This window comes from Sus scrofa, chromosome 2, assembly GCF_054392235.1.
Source record: "Sus scrofa isolate SSC_HxYL_T2T_F1_AM1 chromosome 2, Sscrofa_HxYL_maternal_Yorkshire_Landrace_v2.0, whole genome shotgun sequence".
Lineage (NCBI taxonomy): Eukaryota > Metazoa > Chordata > Mammalia > Artiodactyla > Suidae > Sus > Sus scrofa.
In genome coordinates this window covers 86,630,768-86,655,424 of record NC_139384.1, presented here as the reverse complement: position 1 = coordinate 86,655,424, position 24,657 = coordinate 86,630,768, and the positions used below count along the sequence as shown (strand labels likewise).

Below are 24,657 nucleotides of genomic sequence, written 5' to 3'. Positions count from 1 at the left end.
AGACAAAGGTCCACCAGATCAGGAGGTGCATTCTGCCTATTCGGCAGGGGAGAGAGCTGGAGGCCAGAGTTGTTAAGTCACACACCTTTTTTTTTTTTTGCTTTTTAGGACCACATCTGTGGCATATGGAAGTTCCCAGGCTAGGGGTCAAATCAGAGGTACAACTGGTGGCCTCCACCACGGCCACAGCAATGTGGGATCTGAGCCGCATCTGGGACCTACACCACAGCTCATGTCAACACCGGATCCTTAACCCACTGAGCAAGGCCAGGGATCAAACTCACATCCTCATGGATCCTAATTGGGTTCGTTAACCGCTGAGCCACAGAGGGAACTTCCTGAGGCCAACATTTTACTTTCAAGTAGGATTTAATGGATGAAGGAGTGTCATATGCACTTCCTATGCCACCTGCTTAGTGGCTTATATCCATGCAGTCTATTACCTCTTGGTGTTTGTGAGTCAGGAGCCCAGGAATAGCTTTTGCTGGATCTGCTGTTCATGGTCTCCTTCAAGTGTGCGATCAAGCTATCAGCTGGGGCTGCCATCTCATCCAACATCTCAGCTGGAGAAGGATCTGCTTCCCGTCTCACAGGCTTGGGGACTGAATTTGGTTCCCTGTGGTCACAGGACCGAGGACCTCAGTCTCTTGCTGGCCAGTGGCCAGAGGCCTCAGTTAGCACTGCCACATGGAGCTCCCCAAGGAGACAACTCAGCAAAGCCAGTGAGAGAGGGGTCCCCCACCAAGACAAGCCCTATAATCTGATGGAATATCACCCCGTACAGGTAATTGGGTCCATTCCATCAGCTTTGCCCTAGTCTATGGATCAGAAGCAAGTCACAGGCCTGCTCACCCTGGGGGAGGGTGGGGTGGGGCAGAAGGGGGACCTTCAGGAGGCAGGTCATGGCTGCCATCTTGGTTCTGTCTGCCATGGCGTGCATTCCACCTCTCAGGCTGGCAAGCATTCCAGTTGTGCTTAGTGGACCACTTTACTGCAGTACAACATTTCCTGTGCCACCCTGGAGTGAATCCACCACCCCCCCAGCAGCAGATGGAGAAGGCTACTTTGCCAGCACCTGCATGGTGACACCGGGGCAAACTCTGGCATTTACATTTGCAAATCCTCTTGCACATCAAAGCATTCGTGGTGACCTATCAGCTGGGGACAGCCTTATGCAAGAATGGGCAAATGTTTCTAATGGGCCAGAGAGGAAGTATGCTTAGCTTTGCAGGTCAGATTTGTCTCTGCCTTGATTAACCAACTCCACCTCAGCATCATGAAGGTGGCCAAAGATGTACATAACCCTGGTTTTCTCAGACTTGGCACCACTAATATGTTGAGCTGGATTGTTCTCTGTGGGAGGCCATCCTGGGCACTGTGGGTGTTGAGCAGCATCCCTGGCCCCCACCCCTCAAATGCTGGGAACAGCCCTTCCGCCAGGTATCACCAGAGCAGGCAACATTGCTCCCAGCTGAGAACCACTGATGCCACCAAATGGGCATATCTGTGTCTCAATAAAACTATTTATAAAAACAAGGCATGGGGCCAGCTGACCTTGGACTCAACATTTACCTTTAAGATGAGGTCAGTACGCACTGGGATTGTGTTGCCAGCCACAATGCATTTAGAAAATGGTTTGTGTTCTTTCAACCAACTTGGAAACCCAAACACAATGCTGGGGACTATCCCACAGGGTGTATTGGTCCCACAAGTGTCTGTGTGTCTTGTGGGTGTTCTGTGATGAGCATTTTCTGAGGAGGTGGACAAATGTGGAATCTTGGGGAAGAGCTGGTTGCAGAGAGGATGGTCCATGAATGCCATAGAAGAGGGTCTGTAGCTAAGGGTGCAAGAGGTCAGGAGGGCTCTCTGGAGGATGAGGCTGCTGCGGACACCCCGAGAGTGGAGGTGGAGTGGTGGATGGTGGGGCCTGGTGGGGAGGATTCCGCAGACACCCCCATGTCACCCTGGTCCCATCATGAGAGAAACACCAGACGGACCTCCAGAGATGGACATTCCACAAGATATTAAGACTGCTCGGGCATCACAAAGTGAGAAATTCATAGCCCAGAGGGGTCATGAGGAGGTCTGACAGCTGAATGTCACAGGGGATCCTGGGTGGGAGACGGAGAGGGACGTTAGGGGAAAACAGAAAATCAGAACACACTGTGGACCTAGAGTGAGGGCAGCTTGAGTAACAGACATTTATTCTCTCGGTCTGAAGGCTGCATGTCCTGGATCAAGGTGTCAGCAGTGTTGATTTCAGGGGTGTGGGGGTTGGGGGGGCTTGCCCAACAACACTACAACCCTCTATTACTCCTTCCTCCCTCCCTCCCTCTTTTTCGGCTGTACCTGTGGCTTGCAGACAGCCACCTCCAGAAGAAGCACAGCCCTCTATTCATTAATTATTTTTTCCTTTCAGCCATACCCGAAGCATGTGGAAGTTCCCAGGCCAGGGATCAAATCCAAGCCACAGCTGCTACCTGTGCCATAGCTGCAGCAATGCCAGATCCTTAACCTTCTGTATGACAGCAGAAACTCCCAGACCTCTATTATTTAGACTTCTGCCTCCAGTACTATAAAGTCATAAATCTGTATTCCTTTAAGCCTTGTTACAGCAACTGCAGGAAACTCATGCATATTCTTTCCAGCAAGGGACCCACAGGGAGCCCATTTGCATCAGTCCAGCCAGCAATCATGTTGAATCTGTTTTTTGACTGTTTGGGTGGAACCCTCTGATGCCTAGGGTGCAGTTGATGGCTGTCAGGTCTGCACAAGGAAGACCCTTGCTTAGGGGAAGAGAAACTAAACGCCCCCCTGCTCTGATCTTGTTTCTCTGTCTCTTTTCTCTTGGTTTCCAGGTCACTGCTCCCGGGTCTGGGAACCATGGAGCCCACCGCCAGTGACTTACAGCTGGTGCCCGGGGCAGCCAAGGATGTCGAAACTGCAGGTGTCACATGCTCCTGGGCTGCCCTCTCAGCTGTGGTGGCCACCAGCATCGTCATTGTCACCCTGGGAGTCCTCATGGGTGAGTGGCCATGGGCTTGCAGGGGTCCACACAGCAGGTGACTTGCAGAAAGTCCCAGAGCAAAGGGCCAGGCAGGCAGGCCATGAAGGCCCCCCAAGAGCAAAGCAATTGGGCTGGCTGCCGAGTATGACTGCACTTAGTTCCAAGATGGGCATTGACGTAATACCTGTGTATTTCAGGTGTCCCATTGCCTGGGTTCTTAAGGAAGAGTCATAGCTGGGGTAAAATGGAGACCAACAGGGAAACAAACTTTTTAAAAACTCTTGAGAAATTTTAAAAGTAGTAGAAAGTATAAGAAATTAACCATAGTTGACTTTCCCGCCTCCCACAGTCAACGGTGGCTCCCATTCCATATTTGCTTCCAGTGTATGTTCATATTGTTTACAGTGGAACATACAAAATGATGACCCATCATGAATGATGTTGGGCTGAGTAATAAAAACACACAAAGGAGTTCCCTGGTAGCTCAGTGGGTTAAGGATCCAGCATGGTCCCTGCTGTGGCGCAGGTTCTGTCCCTGGCCTGGGAACTTCCACACACCATGGGCTCGGCCAAAAAGAAAAGAAAACAAGCACCCACACAAAGAAAGCTCTTTTGATATTTTGGTAGAAGGATCCACAGACCTCTACTGACTGTGCAGGGTTCCAGGGCTGTCCCATACCAGTACTATCAGCACAGTAGCCCTGAGCCCCAGCACTACTTAGATTTCATCCATTTTTTTTTTTTTTGGTCTTTTGTTTTTTTTAAAGGACTGCACCCATGGCATATGGAGGTTCCCAGGCTAGGGATCCAACTGGAGCTGTGACTGCTGGTCTATAATAGCCACTGCAATATCAGATCCGAGCCACGTCTGTGACCTACACCATAGCTCACAGCAATGCTAGTCTAGACCACAGCCACAACAACGCCAGATCTGAGCCTCGACTCCTACCTACACCACAGCTCCCGGCAGCGCCAGATCCTTAACCCACTGAGCAAGGCCAGGGATGGAACCTGCATCCTCATGGATGCTAGTCAGATTTGTTTCCACTGAGCCACAACAGCAACTCTGACTTCATCCATTTAAATTAAAAAACTGGTAAAATTGAGTTCCTCTGTCTCCACCAGCCATGTTTCATGGGTGGCTTGTGGCTTCTTCAGGGGATGGCTCAGATCTAGAACCTTCTGTCATCACAGGAAGTCCAGCTGGGCAGCCCTGCTCTGGACAAGGCTCCTGAGATGATAAGCTTCTTAGTTCTGTGTCAGGATGTGAAAGTCACCTTTCATGTGTGAAATGATGATGGTAACAAAAGTATAAGTTAGCCATCCAATGTGGGTTACCCCAATATTTGGTGGCAGTGGGTTAAGGATCTGGCAATGTCGTGTGTGTGTGTGTGTGTGTGTATCATATAGATATGTATCTGGAATAGCTCACAGCCTGGCATGGCTGATGGACTCCCCCTGGTGGCTCTGGGGGGAAGTGCAGAAAGTGTGTGTGTGTGTGTGGGTGGGTGTGTGTGGGTGTGTGCGTGCGCGCGCGTGCGCTCACGTGCGCACACACATGTGCTCACACTAGGGAGAGGCAGGAGACAATTTCACACCTCCATTATATAAGTCAGGTACATTTTGGAAAAACACCTAGATATAATCTCCAGGAAGTCCTCTGAAATCAAGGCAGGCTTTAAAGAAGCACTTAACATTTATTTATCTTTTTTTTCCAATGAATTTTATTATATTTATAGTTGTATAGCCATCATCACAACCCAATTTTACAACATTTACATCCCAAACCCCCAGCCCATCCCTCCCCCTCCACCCCCACAACCTGTCTTCTTTGGTAGCCAAAAGTTTTTCAGTCAGTGAGTTAATTTCTGTTCTGCAAATAAGTTCATTGTATCCTTTTTCAAGATTACACATTTAAGTGGTAGCATATGACGTTTGTGTCACACTGTCTGACTAACTTAGCATGATAATTTCTAGGTCCATCCATGTTGCTGAAAATGCCGGTATTTCATTCCTCTTTATGGCTGAGTAATATTCCATTGTGTATATGTACCACATCTTTATGCACTCCTCTGTCGATGGGCATTTAGGTTGCTTCCATATCTTGGCTATAGTGCTGCAATGAAGATTGGGGTACATGTGTCTTTTTGAACCATGATTTTCTCTGGATAGATGCCCAGGAGTGGGATTGCTGGAGCAAATGGTAATTCTATTTTTAGTTTTTTGAGGATTATCCATACTATTTTCCGTAGCAATTGGACCAATTTACATTCCCACCAACAGTTTAGGAGGGTTCCCTATTCTCCACACTTCCTCCAGCATTTGTAGATTTTTTGATGATGGCCATTCTGGCTGGGTAGGGTGGTACCTCATAGTAGTTTTCATTTGCATTTCTCAAATAATTAGATAGTTTTGATGAGTTTTTTGGCCATCTGTATGTCTTCGGAGAATTGTCTGTAGCTCTTCTGCCCATATTTTGATGGGACTGTTTTTTTTGTTTTGTTTTTTGTTTTTTTGTATTGAGCTGCAGGAGGTTTTTATGTATTTTGGAGATTGATCCCTTGTCAGTCTCTTCATTTGCAAATATTTTCTCCCATTCTGTGGGTTTTCTTTTTGTTTTGTTTAGGGTTTCCTTTGCAGTGCAAAACCTTTTCAGTTTAAATAGGTCCCATTTGTTTTGTTTTTGTTCTTATTGTCATAACTCTAGGAGGTGGATCTGAGAAGATACTGCTTTGTTTTATGTCAGAGAGCATTTGGCCTATGTTTTTTTCTAAGAGTTTTTTAGTATCTGGTCTTATATTTAGGTCTTTAATGCATTTTCAGTTTATTTTTGTGTATGCTGTTAGGGAGTGTTCTAAATTCACTGTTTTATACATAGCTGTCCAGTTTTCCCAGTACCACTTATTGACGATACTGTCTTTTCTCCATTGTATATTCCTGCCTCCTTTGTCATAGATGAGTTGACCATTGGTGCATGGGTTTAATTCTGGGCTTTCTAACCTGTACCACTGATCTATATTTCTCTTTTTGTGCCAGTACCATACTGTTTTGATGACTGTAGCTTCATAGTATACTCTGAAGTCAGGGAGCCTGATTCCTCCAGCTCCATTTTACTTCCTCAGGATGGGTTTGGCTATCCTGGGTCTTAGGTGCATCCAAACAAACTAAAATATTTCGTTCTAGTTCTGTGAAAAATGTCATTGGTAATTAGGTAAGAATTGCATTGAATCTGTAAACTGCATTTGGCAGTATAGTCATTTTGACAATATTGATTCTTCCAATCCAAAAGCATAGTATATCTTTCCAAATGTTTGTGTCATCTTTGCTTTATTTTATCAGCATCTTATAGTTTTCAGAGTACAGATCTTTTGTCTCTTTAGGTAGGTTTATTCCTAGGTATTCTATTCTTTTTGATGTGATCATAAATGGGATTATTTCCCTAATTTCTCATTCAGATCTTTCATTGTTAGTATATAGAAATGCAGTCAATTTTTTTTTAAGGGCCACACTTGTGGCATATGGAGGTTCCCAGGCTAGGGGTCAGATTGGAGCTGGGCTATGCCACAGCCACAGCAATGCAGGATACTTAACTCACTGAGCGAGGCCAGAGATTGAACCCATATCATCATGGATTGTAGTCGGGTTTATTAACCACGGAGCCATGAAGGGAACTCCCAGTGCAGTTTATTTCTATATATTAATTTTGTATCTTGCAACTTCACCAAATTCATTGAAGAGCTCTAAGTTTTCTGGTAGTAGCTTTAATTTTTTTTTCTTCTTTCAAATTTATTGTAAATATATAGGTTGAGATAGAGATAGTGAGGGAGAAGGGAATACATGCCCTAAACTTACCAAAAAGAATTGGCTAGAGATGATAGTAGTATTAGATATATGATAGAACTATAAAATGTACTTGAAATCATCAGTACAGTTAAGGAACAGTGAAGAAAATCATGCATGGTTTTTGAACATTAAAGCAAAGACTCACACATGCTATGCGGGTCAGTGGAGGGAGAGAGGGAGAGAGAGAGAGAAAGAGAGGGAGAGAGAGATTGAGATTGAACTCAGACTTCTCCAGATGAGGAGAATGCCCTTGTTCTGGGAGACAGTGATTTCATCAGCACCATGGAGAGTGGCATACATTCTCTATTACTTGTTCTTTATAGAGATTATAGAGATGCATTTCCAGGGAGACTATTAATTATAGCCAATCTTAATTGAAAAGGCAATATTGATGTCTGTGACTACACATGTAGCTCCTAGGATACTCATTCATTCCTCAGATTCATTGCTTTTTTCTGGCCAATTCTCTTGCATTTAAGATTGGCCTACTTCCTCCATCCCTTCCCAATAAAGCCTTTGAGGTTCAAAGGTAAAGTTTTAAGGCCTCCTGTTGGTAATTTTTCTAAAGTCTCTGGTAAAATTGATCTCTAAGACTTGTGAGCATGGGCTCTGATTTCTGGCTGAGACACAGGATCCTTGGATCTTTCATGAAACCCATCTCTGAACTCAGTTTTGTGCCTGACTGACTTAGAAAGGATCTGTGGGTAGAGAGTCCATTTAAAAAAAAAAAAAAAAAAAAAGAGGACAGTAGAATTTTAATTTGGGGAGATTCCTGCTGAGGAAACTAGATCAATCTTTGCTAAATGACCTGTCTGATATCTATATTCTTTGTCTGGAGGATTAGGGGTATTTTCACTGTGGGAAGGAGGGTGAAGATTGTGTATGTATTTTGGTTCCTCTCTCACCTTGTCCAAGATCCTCTTAGTAATTTGTCTGGGGTCTGCATTCCCACTCCATCCCGCCCCCCCCCCTTTTTTTTTGGTCTTGTCTAGGGCCACACCCATGGCATATGGAGTTTCCCAGGCTAGGAGTCTAATTGGAGCTGTAGCCACAGGCCTACATCAGAGGACAACTACCCTACAGCAACATGGGATCCAAGCTGCATCTGCGACCTACACCATTCTGGTAGCGTCTTTAAGATTTTCTAGGTATAGTATCATGTCATCTGCAAACAGTTGATAGGTTTACTTTTCCTATCCAATTTGGATTCCTTTTATTTCTCTTTCTTCTCTGATTGCTGTAGCTAGGACTTCCAAAACTATGTTGAATAGTAGTGGTGAGAGCCGACATCCTTATCTTGTTCCTGATCTTAGCGGGAGTTATTTCAACTTTTCACCATTGAGAATGATGTTAGCTGTGGGTTCGTCATATATGGCCTTTATTATGTTGAGGTCGGTTCCCTCTATGCCCACTTTCTGGAGGGTTTCTATCAGAAATAGGTCTTGGATTTTGTCAAAAGCTTTTCCTGCATCTATTGAGAGGGTCATATGATTTTTATTCTTCAATCTGTTAATGTGGTATACCACACTGATTGATTTGTGGCTATTGAAAAATCCTTGTATCCATGGCATAAATCCCACTTGATCATGGTGTATAATCCTTTTAATGTATTGCTGGATTGGGTTTGCTAGGATTTTGTTGAGGAATTTTGCATCTATGTTCATCAGTGATATTGGCCTCTAATTTTCTTTCTTTTTTTGTGTGTGGTATATTTGTTTGGTTTTAGTATCAGGGTGATGGTGGCCTCATAGAATGAGTTTGGAAGTGTTCCTTCCTCTGCAATTTTTTTTGGGAATAGTTTCAGAAGGATAGGTGTTAACTCTTCTTTAAATTTTTGATAGAATTTGCCTATGAAGCCATCTAGTCCTGGATTTTTTTTTGTTGGAAGTTTTTTAATTACAGTTTCAATTTCAGTACTTGTGATTGGTCCGTTCATCTTTTTCTATTTTGTCTTGGAAAATAGAAATTCTTAGAAAATTCTATTTCTAAGAATTTGTCCATTTTTTTCTAGGTTGTCTGTTTTATTGGCATATAGTTGCTTATAGTAGTCTTTTATGATCCTTTATATTTCTGTGATGTCTGTTGTAATTTCTCCCTTTTCATTTCTAATCTTATTACTTTAAGCCCTCTCTTTCTTTTTCTTGATGAATCTGGCTAAGGGTTTATCAATTTTGTTGATCTTTTCAAAGAACCAGCTTTTAGTTTCATTGATCTCTTCTGTGTTTGTTTGTTTCTATTTCATTTATTTCTGCTTTGATCTTTATGGTTTCTTTCCTTCTGCTAATGTTGGGTTTTGTCTATTCTTCTTTCTCTAGTTGCTCTAGGTGTAAAGTTGTTTATTTGAGATTTTTCTTATTTCCTGATGTAGGCTTATATTACTATAAATTTTCTTAGAACTGCTTTTGCTGCATCCCATAGGTTTTGGATTGTTGTGTCTTTGTGGTCATTTACTTCTAGGTATTTTTATTTTTATTTATTTTTTTTTTTGTCTTTTTGCCTTTTCTACAGCCGCACCCTTGGCATATGGAGGTTCCCAGGCTGGGGTATAATTGGAGCTGTAGCTGCCAGCCTATGCCAGAGCCACAGCAATGAGGGATCCGAGCCGTGTCTGTGACCTATAACACAGCTCACAGCAACACCGGATCCTTAACCCACTGAGCAAGGCCAAGGATTGAACCCACAACATGGTTCCTAGTTGGATTTGTTAACCACTGAGCCACGACAGGAACTCCTACTTGTATGTATTTTTAAATTTCCTCTTTCTTCAGTGTTTAGTAACATATTGTTTAGTCTCCACGTGTTTGTGTTTTTTTTTTTTTTTGTCTTTTGTTGTTGTTGTTGTTGTTGTTGCTATTTATTGGGCCGCTCCCGCGGCATATGGAGGTTCCCAGGCTAGGGGTTGAATCGGAGCTGCAGCCACCGGCCTACGCCAGAGCCACAGCAACGCGGGATCCGAGCCGCGTCTGCAACCTACACCACAGCTCACGGCAATGCCGGATCGTTAACCCACTGAGCAAGGGCAGGGACCAAACCCGCAACCTCATGGTTCCTAGTCAGATTCGTTAACCACTGCGCCACGACGGGAACTCCTGTTTGTGTTTTTTAACAGATTTTTTCTTGTTGATTTCCAATCATATAGCGCTGTGGTCAGAAAAGATGCTTGATACGATTTCAGTTTTCTTAAATTTACCGAGGCTTGATTTGTGGCCCAGAATGTGATCTATCCTAGAGAATGTTTCATGTGCACTTGAGAAGAATGCATATTCTGCTGCCTTTGGATGGAATATTCTATAAATATCTATTAAGTCCATCTGGTCTAATGCATCATTTAAGGCCTATGTTTCTTTGTTGATTTTCTGTCTGGATGATCTGTCTATTGCTGTAAGTGGGATGTTAAAGTCCCCTGCTATTACTATGTTACTGTCAGTTTCTCCTTTTCAGGTTGTTAGCAGTTGCCTTATATATTGAGGTGATCCTATGTTGGGTGCATATATATATTTATAATTGTTATGTCTTCTTGGATTGATCCTTTGATCATGATGTAATGTCCTTCTTTGTCACTTATAATATTCTTTATTATAAGGTCTATTTTATCTGATGAGTATTGCTACTCCAGCTTTCTTTTGATTTCTGTTTGCATGGAATATTTTCTTCCATCCTCTCTCTCTCTTTCTTTCTGTCACTCTCTCTGGTTTTCTTTTCTTTTCTTTTCTTTTTTTTTTTTTTTTTTTTTTGGTCTTTTTAGGGCTGCCCCCGTGGCATATGGAGGTTCCTAGTCTAGGAGTCAAATTGGAGCTGTAGCTGCTGGCCTACACCATAGCCACAGCAACGCAGGATGCCAGCTGCATCTGCAGCCTACACCACAGTTCACAGCAACATCCCAGATCCTTAACCCATTGAGTGAGGCCAGGGATAAAACCTGCATCCTCATGGATACTAGTCAGATTCATTTCCACTGAGCCATGACAGTAACTCCTCTGCTCTCACTTTCAGTTTGTATGTGTCCCTAGAACTGAAGCAGGTCTCTTGAAGACAGCATATATATGGGTCCTGTTTTTGTACCCATTCATCCAGTCTGTGTCTTTTGGTTGGGGCATTAGGTCCATTTACCTGTAAGGTGATTATTGATGTGTATCTCCATTTTTTTTTTTTTTTGTCGTTTTGCCTTTTTTTTTCCTAGGGCCACCCCTGCAGCATATGGAGGCTCCCAGGCTAGGGGTCCATTTGGAGCTGTAGCCGCAGGCTTACGCCACGGCCACAGCAACGTCAGATCCGAGCCGCATCTTCAACCTACACCACAGCACATGGCAATGCCAGATCCCTAACCCACTGAGCAAGGCCAGGGATCAAACCCACAACCTCATGGTTCCTGGTCGGATTTGTTAACCACTGAGCCACAATGGTAACTCCTGATATGTATCTTCTTATTGCCATTTTGTTAATTATTTTTTATTTGGTTTTGTTGGTTTTTTTTTTTTTTTTTTTTTGGTCTTTCTAGGGCCGCACCCATGGCATATGGATGTTCCTGGGCTAGGGGTTGAATTGGAGCTACAGCTGTCGGCCTACACCACAGCCACAGCAATAGCAGATCAAGCCACATCTGCAACCTATACCATGCTCATGGCAACATTGGATCCATAACCCACTGAGTGATGCCAGGAAATGAACCTGCATCCTCATGGAGAGTAGTCAGATTTGTTTCCACTGAGCCACCATGGGAACTCCTTGGTCTTCATGGTCTTTTTTTCTTCCCTTCTCTTGTTCTCTTATGGTTTGAGACTATCTTCAGTGTTGTGTTTGGATTGTTTTTTCTTACTTGTGCATGCATCTGTTGTAGATTTTTGCTTTACATTTACCATAATGTATCGATACGGGATATATATACACAAGATTGCTTCAAGTTGTTCATCTCCTAATTGCAGGTGCATCTCCAGTATCCTACATTTGTACCCTCCTCTTCTCACAATTTCTGGGTTTTGGTAGCATATTTGTGTGTGGATGATTTCCTCCCTTTACCATATCTATGCCTTTACTGGTGAGCCTTGTCATTTGTAATATTTTTGTTTCTAGTTGTGGCCATTCTTTTCCACCCAGAGAACCTCCCTTAGTATTTGTTGTAAAGCTGGTTTAGTGATGCTGTATTCTCTTAACTTTTGCTTGTCTGTACAGCTTTTGATTGCTCCTTCAAATCTGAATGAGAGCCTTGCTGGGTAGAATAATCTTGGTTGGAGGTTTTTTCCTTTCAATACTTTAGTATATCCTGCCACTCCCTTCTGGCCTGCAGAGTTTCTGCTGAAAAATCAGCTGATAACCTTAGTGGGATTCTTTTGTGCCGGGGCCAGCTCAGCAGGATGGGGCTGAAGAACGGGTGCTGTGGAACTTAGGGAAAAATAGTTAACATAAAACAAGACACAGAGACATTTATCTTAAGTAAAGGTGGGAGCCAGGGACTCAAGGTCTCAGGGACCAAGAGCACCGGGGAACTCCAGATCTCAGGGACCAAGAGCACCCTGCCTCAAGAAACCACACTGCTTTTATTGTGAGATTAAGTGAGGAGTGGCTATGGGTGGATCATACAGGGTTTACTATTATATAAGTTCTTTTACTATTTAAAAAGCCACTTAGGTGGTAAAGGGTTAAGCTCTTACTCTGACCTCTAGGCACATAACAGTACTTAAGCTTAAGTCATTTATGCCTTTAGGTCTTTGCTCTTAAGCTTAAGTCATTTACCAGCACTGTGACTGTTTTTCCAAAGAAGGAAGATGGGATAAAATAAGACAAGAAGATGGGATAAAGTAAAGAAGGACAAGATGGAATTTTCAAGTAAACATGTCTTGCGACACTTTTGTATGTTATTTGTTTCTTTTCCCTAGCTGCTTTAGTTGTTTTCTTTTTTCTTTAATTTTGGTCAGTTTGATTAATACGTGTCTCAGGGTATTCCTCCTTGGGTTTATTTATTTTTGTCTTTTTAGGGCCACATCCATGGCATATGGAGGTTCCCAGGCTAGGGGTCAAATCAGACCTGTAGCTACTTGCCTATGCCACAGCCATAGCAATGCAGGATCTGAGCTGCTTCTGCAACCCATACCACTGCTCACTCCTTAACCCACTGAGTAAGACTGGGGATCGAATCTGTGTCATCATGGATACTAGTCAGCTTTGTTTCCACTGAGCCACAATGGGAATTCCCTCCTTGGGCTTATTTTATATGGCACTCATGTTCCCTAGGTTTTAATGTATGATTGCTTTCCCATGTTGGGGAAGTTTTTAGTTATCTCTTCAAATATTTTCTCTGGCCCTCTTTCTCTCTCTCTTCTCCTTCTGGCATTCCTATAACATGGATGTCAGTGCCTTTAAAGTTGTCCCAGAGTTCTCTTAGACTGTCTTCCTTTCTTTTTGATCTTTTTTTCCTCTTCTGTTCCACATCAGTGATTTCCACCAGTCTGTTTCCACCTTGCTTATTTGTTCTTCTGCCTCCTGTATTCTGCTCTTGGTTCCTTCTAATGAATTTGTTATTTCAGTGGGTTTTTTTTTTTTTCTTTTGCTTTTTTTTTTTAGGGCCACTCCTGTGGCATACAGAGGTTACCAGGCTAGGGGTCAAATTGGAACTGTAGTTGCCAGCCTATACCAAGCCACAGCAACGCAGGATCCAAGCCACATCTGTGACCTATACCACAGCTCACAGCAATGCCAGATCCTTAACCCACTGAGTGAAGCCAGGGATTGAACCTGGCAACCACAAATTCCTAGTCAGATTTGTTTCTGCTGTGCCACAATGGAAACTCCAGTTTCAGTTATTGTGTTTTGCATCTCTGCTTGCTTAATCTTTAAATCTGTTTGTTTGCTCAGTGTTTATCGATCTTTGCCTCCAGTTTATTTCCAAGATCTTGAATCATCTTTACTATCATCAGTCAAAAGTCTTTTTCGGAGTTCCCATAGTGGAGCAGTGGTTAATGAATCCGACTAGGAACCATGAGGTTGCGGGTTCGGTCCCTGCCCTTGCTCAGTGGGTTAACGATCCGGCGTTGCCATGAGCTGTGGTGTAGGTTGCAGACGCGGCTTGGATCCCGCGTTGCTGTGGCTCTGGTGTAGGCCGGCAGCTACAGCTCCAATTGGACCCCTAGCCTGGGAACCTCCATATGCCGCGGGAGCAGCCCAAGAAATAGCAAAAAGACAAAAAATAAATAAAAAATAAAATAAATTAAAAAAAAAAAGTCTTTTTCGTGGAGGCTGGTGATCTCCAGATCACTTAGCTTTTTTGGGAGGGGGGCGTTTCTTGTTCCCATATCTGAGTCATAATTCTCTGCCTTTTCATTTCGTATAGATTTTTGGTGTGGTCTCCTTTTTGGAGACAATAGGGTTTTAGCCTCTCTTGCCTCAGTGTCTGCCCCCTTTGTGACTGAAGTTGGTATGGGATTGGGAGGTGGTACTTGCTCCAGGCTTCCTGCTGGGAGGGACTGGTGCCTGCCCACTGGTAGGTGGAGCTGATTCTTATCCCTTGGTGGGTGGGGATCCTCTGTGTGTGTGCTAAGAGGCAGCTATGTGCCTGGGGGGTCCTTAGGCAGCCTCTTTGCTGATGGGCGGGGCTGTGGTCCCATTTGGTTTGTTGTTTGGCCTGGGGCTTCTCAGCCCTGATGGGTAGGGCCGGATTTTTCCAAAATGGCCACTTCCAGCAGAGTTCACACCGATGATTATTCCCGAGACCTTTGTCTCCAATGTCCTTCCCCTTCAGTGAACCACAGTCATCCCCCATTTCCCCAGAAGATCTTCCAAGAACTGCAGGCAGGACTGACTCAGATTGTTACATGCTTTGCCCTGGGACCCAGTGCACATGAAAGCCTGTATGTGCCTTTCAAGAGTGGGGTCTCAGTTTCCCCCAGTACCATGGAGCTCCTGAGCATAAGCCCCTCTGGCCCTCAACACCAAATGCCCTGTGGGCTCCTCCTCCCAATGCCAGATCCCCAGGCATGGGAGCCTGACTTGGGGCTTAGAACTCTCACTCCTGTAGGTGAGCCTCTGTGATACAGTTACTTTCCAGCCTGTGGGCTGCCCACCTGGGGGCTTGGGGTTGCTTACATCACATAATTGTCCCTCCTACAGTCTCAATGTTGCCTCCTCTGTCTTCTGGAGTAGAGTATCTTTTTAGATAGGTTCCAGTATATTTTGTTGAAGGTTGTTCAGCAGTTGGTTGTAATTTTTTGTTGTTATTTTGTTGCCTTTTTAATGTTTTTTATCTTTTTAGGGCCACACCCAGGGCACATGGAAGTTCCCAGGCTAGGGGTGGAATTTGCATCCTCATGGATGCTAGTCAGATTCTTTTCTGCTAAGCCATGTGAAAAACTTTGTAATTTTGTTGCTTTTATAAGAGAAGTGAGCTCCAGGGAGGTCCCAACATGGCTCAGCGGTTAATGAACTGTGGCTTAGTGGTTAACAAACCCGACTAGTATCCACAAGGACATTGGTTTGATCCCTGGCCTTGCTCAGTGGGTTAAGGATACAGCATTGCTGTGAGCTGTGGGTAGGTCACAGACGTGGCTCAGGTCCTGTGTTGCTGTGGTGTAGGCCAGCAGCTGCAGCTCCATTTCGACCCCTAGCCTGGGAACCTCCATATTCCACAGGTTTGGCCCTAAAAAGACAAAAAAAAGGGGGCGTGGGAAGCTCCAGTCCTTCTACTCTGCCATCATAATCCTGTCTCCAAAATTTAAATTTATTTATGTATTTTCATTTTTGGCTGCCCTGTGGCATATGGAGGGCCAGGGAGCAGATCCAAGCCATAGATGCAATGCTGGATCCTTTAATCCACTGCCGGGCTGGGGGGCTGGGGATGGAACCTGTGTCCTGGGGCTGCAGAGACATCTCCCATCCCATTGCACCACAGGGGAACTCCAAAATTAAAATTTAAAAACACCTTTTTTTTTTGGCCATGCCATTCAGCATGCAGAAGTTTCTGGGCCAGGGACTGAACCCATGCCACAACATGGTTCAGACCTGAGCCACAGTAGTGACATTAGATCCTTAACCCACTAGACCAGCAAGGAACTCCTAAAAACAATTTTTATTTATTTATTTTTTGCTTTTTAGGGCCGCACCTATGGCACATGGAGGTTTCCAGGCTAGGGGTCGAATCGGAGCTACAGCTGCCAGCCTACACCACAGCCACAGCAATGCGGGATCTGAGCCATCTCTGCAACTTACACAACAGCTCATGGCAATGCCAAATCCTTAACCCACTGAGCAAGGCCAGGGATAGAACCCACAACCTCATGGTTCCTAGTCGGTTTGTTTCCACTGTGCCACAATGGGAACTCCATAAAAACAATTTTTAAATTACAATTCAAATTTGTCCCCTTCCCACAACAGCTGAACATTTTTACTTTGGATTTGTTGGCCTTGGGGGAGTCTGGGGAGAGGGCATAGGGGCCTTGCTGGGCTGTTTTTCATTTCCTGGGAGCCTGTGGTTATTTCAGAGGAAGAGTCTGAGGCTTATCCAAATACCCCAGAGCATAAGCATTTGGGTCTACACAGCAGGCTTGTTTTCTTTCTTTTTATTTCCTTGCATGAGAGCACAAACTGTTTTAGAATTGCTTTTTATTCTATCCATTGAATAAACACATATCTAAATATCAATCTAGATGGATATTCACACAAAGTTGGGACCCAGCTTTTTTTTTTGCAATTATGATTGTTTTTGACTAGTATGCCCCTTTGCCAATTTCACACATTTTTGAAAGTTCGAAATCCCTGTGTTCATGTATTGTATAGGGTTGTAGTCTTTAAAACCTTTTAGGGCTGTTCCTCTTTGCTGTTGGGTACTTTAGAGACACAGTGTTTCCAGCAGTTGGAAACTGTGTTTTTCTGAAAGTGGCATCATGGTGCAGGGCCTGGAGTCTGAGGATCCTGGTGCCCCCAGCTGTGGTTGTGGCCCTGGGGTATTCAGTGACTTTTTCAGGGGAGGAGGTGGGAATTGTCCCAAAGCCAAGAGAAGGGCTTCTGAGGCCATTTCAGCAATTTGTGACCCTGGGCCAAGGCACATCCAGTTGGACGAGGATGGCCAGAGCTGGTCCAGCCCTCAAGGACATCGGGGGACACCTGGGGCTTTGTGCTATACCTGGGGGCTCAGGTGGGTGATGGGGGAGAGCTGGTGAGGCAGCATCTTTAATCACTCAGAACCTGGGAGTCAGGCCATCCTCATCTGTCAGGATGACCTGACCCTGGGGTGGTGGGGGCCTGGGCGGCCAGCTGAACTGGGTGCTGCCCCTGCAAGTGGGCGCTCTCACCAGGCTCTGGTCTCGCCCGCAGCCTCCCTCTCTACACAGGGCGTCTTAGTGGAGCACACAGCGGAGCTGCGAGGGATCCGGTTTGCCTGCAGCTTGCAGCAGGAGAGCTCTGATTACTACCGCATGCTGACGCCCACCCTGGAGGCACTGGTGAGGGTCCTGAGAATCAGGGGGCAGGGTAAGGGGGTGTGGCAAGTGGATGGCCAGGGGCTCTAACAAGGCAGCGCCCCCTGGCAGAGAGAGTAAAGCAGACTCTGAGTCAAGGATGTGGGGCATGGGCAGAGTGGTGGTGCTGGTGCTTTCTAGACCACAGGGCACACAGCATCTGGTGGGAACAGGCTCCTGAAGACCTAAAGGCCACATCAAGAGGTTGTAAATTTCAGTTCAGTGGAAAAATCAAACCAGTGGGAATGTGAAATTGTGCAGCCGCTGTGGAGAACAGCCTGGCATTTCTTCCAAAGTTTAAAAATGGAGTTGCCATCTGACCCAGCAGTTCTGCTCCTGGGTATCTATCTGCTCAAGAGAAGCAAAAAGTGTGTCCACACAAAAATTTGCACACAAATGTTCATAGCAGCGTGACTCATAATAGCCCAGAGTAAAGCAACTCAAATGCCCATCCACAGATGATGGATTAAACACACCCTGTTGGCCACCTACACACACACACACACACACACGCGCGCGCGCATTGTTTGCCATGAAAAGGGGTGAGACACTGACACTTGCTACCACATAGATGGACCTTGAGACCATGATGCTCAGTGAGAAGAGCAGACACAGAAGGACACATAGCGTGTGAGTCCATGGATGGGAAATGTCCAGAACAGGAACATCCACAGGGACAGAGAGTGGGTTCCTAGTTGTCAGGGGCTGGGAGGGGGGAACTGATCATGGCAATGGGATTTCTTTTGGGGCATGAGACTATTTTAAAACTATGATAAGGTTGTACAACTCTGTGAATATACTCAAATGCATCTAAAACACATTTAGGAGTTCCTGTCATGCCTCAGCAGTTAAGGAACCTGACTAGCATCCATGAGGACGCTGGTTCAATCCCTGGCCTCACTCAGTGGGTTAAGGATCCGGCATTGCCATGAGCTGTGGTGTAGGTCACAGATGCAGCTCGGATCTGATGTGGCTGTTGCTGTGGCTGTGGTGTAGGCCAGTGGCTACAGCTCTGATTGGACCCCTAGCCTGGGAACCTCCATATGCTATGGTTGCAGCCCTAAAAAGACAAAAAGGCAAATAAATAAATGGACACTTTTAAAAGGTGAGTCTTATGGTAGGTGACATATCCCTCAATTTAAAAAAATGTTTTAAATTTTATCTAAGAGAAATACAGGGGAGGCTAGATGAGAAATTTTTAAATTGTGGCATGTGGAGGTTCCCTGGCTAGGGGTTGAATCAGAGCTGTAGCCACTGGCCTACACTACAGCCACAGCAACTCAGAATCCGAGCCACGTCTGCCACCTACACCACAGCTCACGGCAGCACTGGATCCTTAACCCACTGAGCGAGGCCAGGGACTGAAGCAGCATCCTCATGGATCCTGGTTGGGTTCGTTAACCACTGAGCCACGAAAGGAACTCCCAGAATTTTTTTTTTTTCAAAGGGCTGCAATCGAGGATTGAATCTGAGCTGCAGCTGAGACCTACGTCAGATCCTTTAACCCACATGGAACTTCCATGTGCTGCTGGTTGGCCATTTAAAAAAAAATGTAACACAAGCCCCATGTGTACTTTAACATTTTCTGGTAGCCACTTTTTTTTTTTTTTTTAAAAGTAAACAGAAGCAGGTAAGATTGTTTGTAACAACACATTTTACCTGACCCAGAATATCCAAAATATTATCATTTCAACATGTCTTCAACATACATAGAGCAGTTATTAATCATATATTTCACATTCTCTCCTGTGCATTCTCTTTTCCAAATCTGGTGGGTGTTTTACACTCATATCTCAGTGTGGACCCTGAATTTCCATTGGGAACACTCCATCCATATTTAGATTCGGTAGCATTTACCCAAATTGCTCCAAATACACTTAAGTTTTCTGGTAACTGAATCAAATGTCTGTTTTGAAATCTAAGTGTGAATTCATTAAAATTGAACAAAATGTAAAAATCAGTTCCTCTGTGGCAATAGCCACATTTCAAATATTCACTAGCCTCCTGTGGTTGGGCGACTGCCATATGGGTGAGACAAATGTAGAACATTTTGGAAATTTGTAGAATGTTCTGTGGGACAGCATGGGTCTAGATGTGGGCGGTGGTGAGTGGACTCAGAGGGTGTGGTTCAGAGAAGTGAATTGAAGCATGTTTTAGGAGGGAAAGTGAACACACATGACTGCATCACCTGTGTTTAGGGAGCGGGGCATGGTGACCATAAAGTTTGGGACATAGGAGTTCCCACTGTGGCACAGTGGGTTAAGAATCCAACTGTAGCATCTCAGGTTGCTGTGGAGGCACAGGATCAATTTCCAGTCCAGTGCAGTGGGTTAAAGATCCATTATTGGCGTGGCTGTGGTGTAGGTCACAGCTGTGGCTCAGATTGAATCCCTGGTCCAGGAACTTCCATATGCCACAGGAGGGATCCTAAAAAGAAAAAAAACTGGGGGTGGGGGGGGCTGCACTTACAGCATGTGGAAGTTACCAAGCCAGAGATCAAACCCATGCTGCAGCTGCAACCCAAGCCACTGCAGTGACAGCACTGGATCCTTAACCCACTGAGCCACAAGGGAACGCCCAGATTTGTTTTGTTTTGTTTTTTTTTTTTGTCTTTTTAGGACGGCACCCATGGCATATGGAGGTTCCCAGGCTAGGCGGTCTAATCGGAGCTATTGCTGCCGGCCTATGCCAGGGCCACAACAATATGGGATCTGAGCCGCGTCTGCGACCTACACTGCAACTTAGGGCAATGCCGAATCCTTAACCCGCTGAGCAAGGCCAGGGATCGAACCCACAACCTCATGGTTCCTAGTCGGATTCGTTTCCACTGCACTATGACAGGAACTCCTCCCAGATTTTTTTTTGTCTTTTTTTTTTTTTTTTTAGGGCTGTGCTCGCGGCATATGGAGGTTCCCAGGTTAGGGGTCGAACCAGAGCTGTAGCTGCCGGCCTACACCACAGCTCACAGCAACACTGGATCCTTAACCCCATAAGCAAGGCCAGGAATTGAACCCGGTTTAAACCTGTTGGTGCTTCTCTCCTCGTCAGTCCTCGTGTCTACTAGTTGGTTTTGTTAACCACTGAGCCATGATGGGAACTCCCCAGATTTTTTTTTTTTATTTAAAATTTATGTAACAGAAAACTACCCATTTTTTCTTTTTCAAAAAAATTTTATTAAAGTATAGTTGAGGAGTTCCCGTATATAGTTGATTTACAATGTTCTGTGAATTTCTGGTGTAGAGCAAAGTGATTCAGTTTTTCGTATTCTTTTCCATTGTGGCTTATTACATGAAATTGAATACATCTCCCTGTGCCAAACAGCAGGACCTTGGATCAAAATAGCTGTTGATCTATTTTACATATAAAATTACCCACTTTTAAAGTGAAAAATTCAGTGGCATTTAGTCTAGTCACATTGTTGTGCAGCTGTCACCTCTAATTTCAGAACATTCCATCACCCCAAAGGGAAATCTGTCCTCATGAGCAGTTACCCCCTTTTTCCTCTCCTCCAGTCCCTGATAGCCAGGTGGGTACCTTCTGTCTCTGTCTGTTCTGGACGTTTCCCATCCAGGGAATCCCACACTGTGTTCTTCTGTGTCTGCTGCTCTCACTGAGCCTCGTGGTTGCCAGGTCCAAGCACGTGGTGGCGAGTGTCAGTGCTTCGCTCCTTTTCAGGCTGTGATGCTCCCATGCGAGGAGGGCCACAATTTATTGATCATCTGTGGATGGAGCACTCTTTTCACAGGCACGACCCCGATGTGCCCCTCCTCATCACTTCCGAGTATGGAGTTTACAAGGAGGTGCTTTCCCACCCCCTCCCCAGTTCTCCCCACAAGGGGTCTCTGCAGGGGCTCACCTTTACTGCTGTTGTTTCCGCTGCAGTTTGTCAGCAGCTTTGAGGAGACAGAGTTGGAGGCCAGCTGCCTGGGCTGCACTGTGCTGAGTTACCAGTGAGTGGGGGCCTCCCTGGGGTGAAGGCACCATGGTGGACCCTGGGGGGTTCCAGCGGATTCCGGCAGAGAGGCGCCCTTCCTCTCCAAGGGCCATCTCCCTACAGGGACGGGAATGGCAGTGTCCTCGTGCACATCCGGCTGCGCTTCCTGCTGCAGCCCCTGCGGACGCTGAGGCCAGGCCTGGAGGAGGAGTTGTTACAGCGGGGCCTCCATAGGAGGCTGCAGGGCCACGGCCTCCCCCTGGCCACCTATGGCACCATCGCGTCAGTGTGGCTCACAGGCAAGTGACCCCAGAGACAGGGCTGGAAGGGAGGGACTGCTGGGGCCGGGGAGCCTGGTGAAGTTGAATTAAACTTTAGGTTTTCCAGAGTTCCCTTGTGGCACAGTGGGTTAAGGATCTGGTGTTGCACAGCTGTGATACAGGCTACAACTCAGTACTAGTTCGATCCCTGGCCTGGAAACTCACATGCCATGGGCATGCCAAAAAAAAAATTTTTTTTTTTTTGGTGTTTTGTCCTTTTAGGGCTGCACCTGCTGCATATGGAGGTTCTCAGGCTAGGGGTCTAATGGGAGCTGTAGCTGCCAGCCTACGCCACAGCCACGCCAGATCCGAGCTGCATCTGTGAACTACACTACAGGTCATGGCAATGCCGGATCATTAACCTACTGAGCACGGCCAGGAATCGAACCCATAACCTCATGGTTCCTCATTGGATTCGTTTCTGCTGCGCCATAATGGGAATAAACTTTAAACAGAGTTCCTGTCATGGTGCAGTGGAAACGAATCCAATGAGGAACCATGAGGTTGAGGGTTCGATCCCTGGTCTTGCTCAGTGGGTTAAGGGTCCAGCATTGCCATGAGCTGTGGTGTAGGTAGCAGATGCAGCTCAGATCCTGAGTTGCTGTGGCTGTAGTGTAGGCTGGCAGCTGTAGCTCCAGTTAGACTTCTAGCCTGGGAACTTCCATATGTCATGGGTGCAGCCCTAAAAAGCAAAAAAATAATAAAAATTAATAAACTTTAAGAGTTTCCACTGTGGCACAGTGGGTTAAGGATCCAACTGCAGTAGCTCAGGTCCCTGCGAAGTTTCAAGTTCAGTCTCCAGCGTGGTGCAGTGAGTTAAAAGCATCTGGCTGTTGTCACAGCTGCGGCTCAGGTTCCATCCCTGGCCTGGAAGCTTCCATAAGCCACTAGTGCAGCCATGAAAAAAAAAATTGTTGCCTTGATCTTACCTGAGGTATGTTCCTGGTCCCCTCTCCACCACCCCTGACTTACTGGGCGAGTCTCAATGACCCTGCCAAATGCTCTCTGCAGTGATGGAAATATTTTAGGTCTGTGCCGTGCACCCTGGAAGCCCCCATGTGGCTGTTGGACTCTTATCATGAGAAACAGAATGTTTCATCTGATTTTATCTTCATGAATTTAAGTTGCAATTTCAGTAGCTCCTGGGTGGACAGAGTGGCTCCCTGCTTTGCAACACAGTGTTTTCAAAGAACCTGGCCCCTTGGTAAGTGAGCTTCTATTTTTTCCCTGTTTTGCTGCAGGAAGCCAGAGGGGGCTGCTTACAGAAAGAGACTTAAAATCAGGTATGTGTATCAAGCTCCTCTGAGTTCCCTCCCCTCTGCCCAATTTTCTCAGGGGTTTCCTGAGGGTTTTTTGAGACACAAAAATTGGAAATCCCTCCAACATAATAAGTTTTGTGCACCAGCCTTTTGTGGGGGAAATAGATTCATAATCCTGTATGAGCAAAGAATTTAAAAACAAGGCATTTTGGAATTCCCATTGTGACTCAGCAGGTTAAGAACCCAACTAGGAGTTCCTGTTGTGGCTTAGTGGTTAACGAATCTGACTAGCATCCATGAGGACGCAGGTTCAATCCCTGGCCGAGCTCAGTGGGTTAAGGACCTGGTGTGGCTGTGGTTGTGGCCGGCAACTACAGCTCTGATTAGACCCCTAGCCTGGGAACCTCCATATGCCGAGGGTGCGGCCCTAAAAAAAAAAAAAAAAAAAAAAGAACCCAACTACTATCCATGAGGATGCAGGTTAGATCCTTGGCCTCGCTCAGTGGGTTAAGAATCTGGCACTGCCACAAACTATAGCATAGGTCAAAGATTCGGCTCAGATCCTGCATTGCTATAGCTGTGTTATAGGCTGGCAGCTTCAGCTCTGATTCGCCCCCTAGCCTGGGAACTTCCATAGGCCACAGGTGAGACCCCAGAAAGAAAAGGCAAGGAGTTCCCCGGTAGCCTGGTGGTTAAGGATCTGGTGTTATCACTGCTGTGGAGTGGGTTTGATCCCCGGCCCAGGAACTTCAGCATGCCACATGCATGGCCAATAAACAAACAAAAAATAAATAAACCAAAAAACAAACAGTTTAGGGGGGAAAAAGAAAAAAGAATAGGTACCACCTGGAATTTCATTGTTTTTAATATTTTGGTGACTCTCCTCCCAGAGGGCTCACAACACATGTAGATACATTTATTTAGCTTTACATCAACAGTCCCCAACTAGGGATGATCCTGCCCCCCCTCCACGGGGACCCTAGACAATGTCTGGGGACATCTGTGGCTGTCACAACTGGAGGTGCTCCTGGCATTGAGTGAGTGGGGTTAGAGAAGCTGCTCCACCCCCAACAGCGCCCAGAATAGTTTCCTGGCCCCCAGAGAAAGACTGGCCCCAAATGTGAGCCTACACTTAAATTGCAAAGTTTCTGTTAGGTGTATTTTACCAGAACTTAAAAAAATTAATTTTGGAGTTCCCATCATGGCTCAGTGGTTAGCGAACCCAAGTACTGGCAGTGGGGACATGGGTTCGATTCCTCGCCTTGCTCATTGGGTTAGGGATCTGGCGTTGCCGTGAGCTGTGCTATAGGTTGCAGATGCAGCTCAGGTCCCGCATTGCTGTGGCTGTGGTGTAGACCGGCAGCTACAGCTCCAAATGGACCCCTAGTCTGGGAACCTCCACATGCCATGGGTACGGCCATAAAAAAGACCAAAAAAAATTTAATTTCACCTATATTTTACTTTTAAAAAGCATGACTGGTAGAAATATAAAAGTACATATATGGCACACTACACTTGAGTTGCACAGCCCTGGCCCCGTGCTCATTGGCATTCTCGAGTTAGGTCTCTGTCCTGATTATGAGAAAGTGATTTCAGAAATGCTCAGAGAAAAGAAAGCAGAAATGTTTCCCACACTCTGGAGTTTCCATGTGGAGGGCGGGCTCTCCCAGCAGCCAGGAAGGACGGCATGATGTCAGCAATGTGGTTCTTATTGGCCTCAGGTCGCTGTGTGGGGAATGCCTTTTCCTGTGGAAACAGCCAGTGTGTGACCAAGGTGAACCCAGAGTGTGATGACACCGCGGACTGCTCCGATGGAACCGATGAGGCCCACTGTGGTCAGTCTGCTTGTCTG

The 24,657-nt window shown here is 45.7% G+C and overlaps 1 protein-coding gene across 8 annotated transcripts in view; it reads left to right on the top strand.

The window, feature by feature from the left end:
• Positions 1 to 24,657, top strand: part of TMPRSS9 (transmembrane serine protease 9) — a 70,253-nt gene that overhangs the window by 20,855 nt on the left and 24,741 nt on the right. For 7 of the 8 annotated variants that reach the window (XR_014837848.1, XR_014837847.1, XR_014837850.1 and 4 more), the window contains exons 2-7: positions 2,859 to 3,025; positions 17,150 to 17,277; positions 21,175 to 21,242; positions 21,350 to 21,525; positions 22,788 to 22,829; positions 24,527 to 24,640. Coding sequence is in view for 4 of the 8 variants with exons in the window: in XM_021084183.2 (XP_020939842.2) it covers positions 2,884 to 3,025; positions 17,150 to 17,277; positions 21,175 to 21,242; positions 21,350 to 21,525; positions 22,788 to 22,829; positions 24,527 to 24,640 (670 nt within the window). In the remaining 4 variants the exon portion in view is untranslated. The remainder of the gene's footprint in view (positions 1 to 2,858; positions 3,026 to 17,149; positions 17,278 to 21,174; positions 21,243 to 21,349; positions 21,526 to 22,787; positions 22,830 to 24,526; positions 24,641 to 24,657) is intronic. The other variant, XM_085013426.1, reaches the window with a different exon arrangement.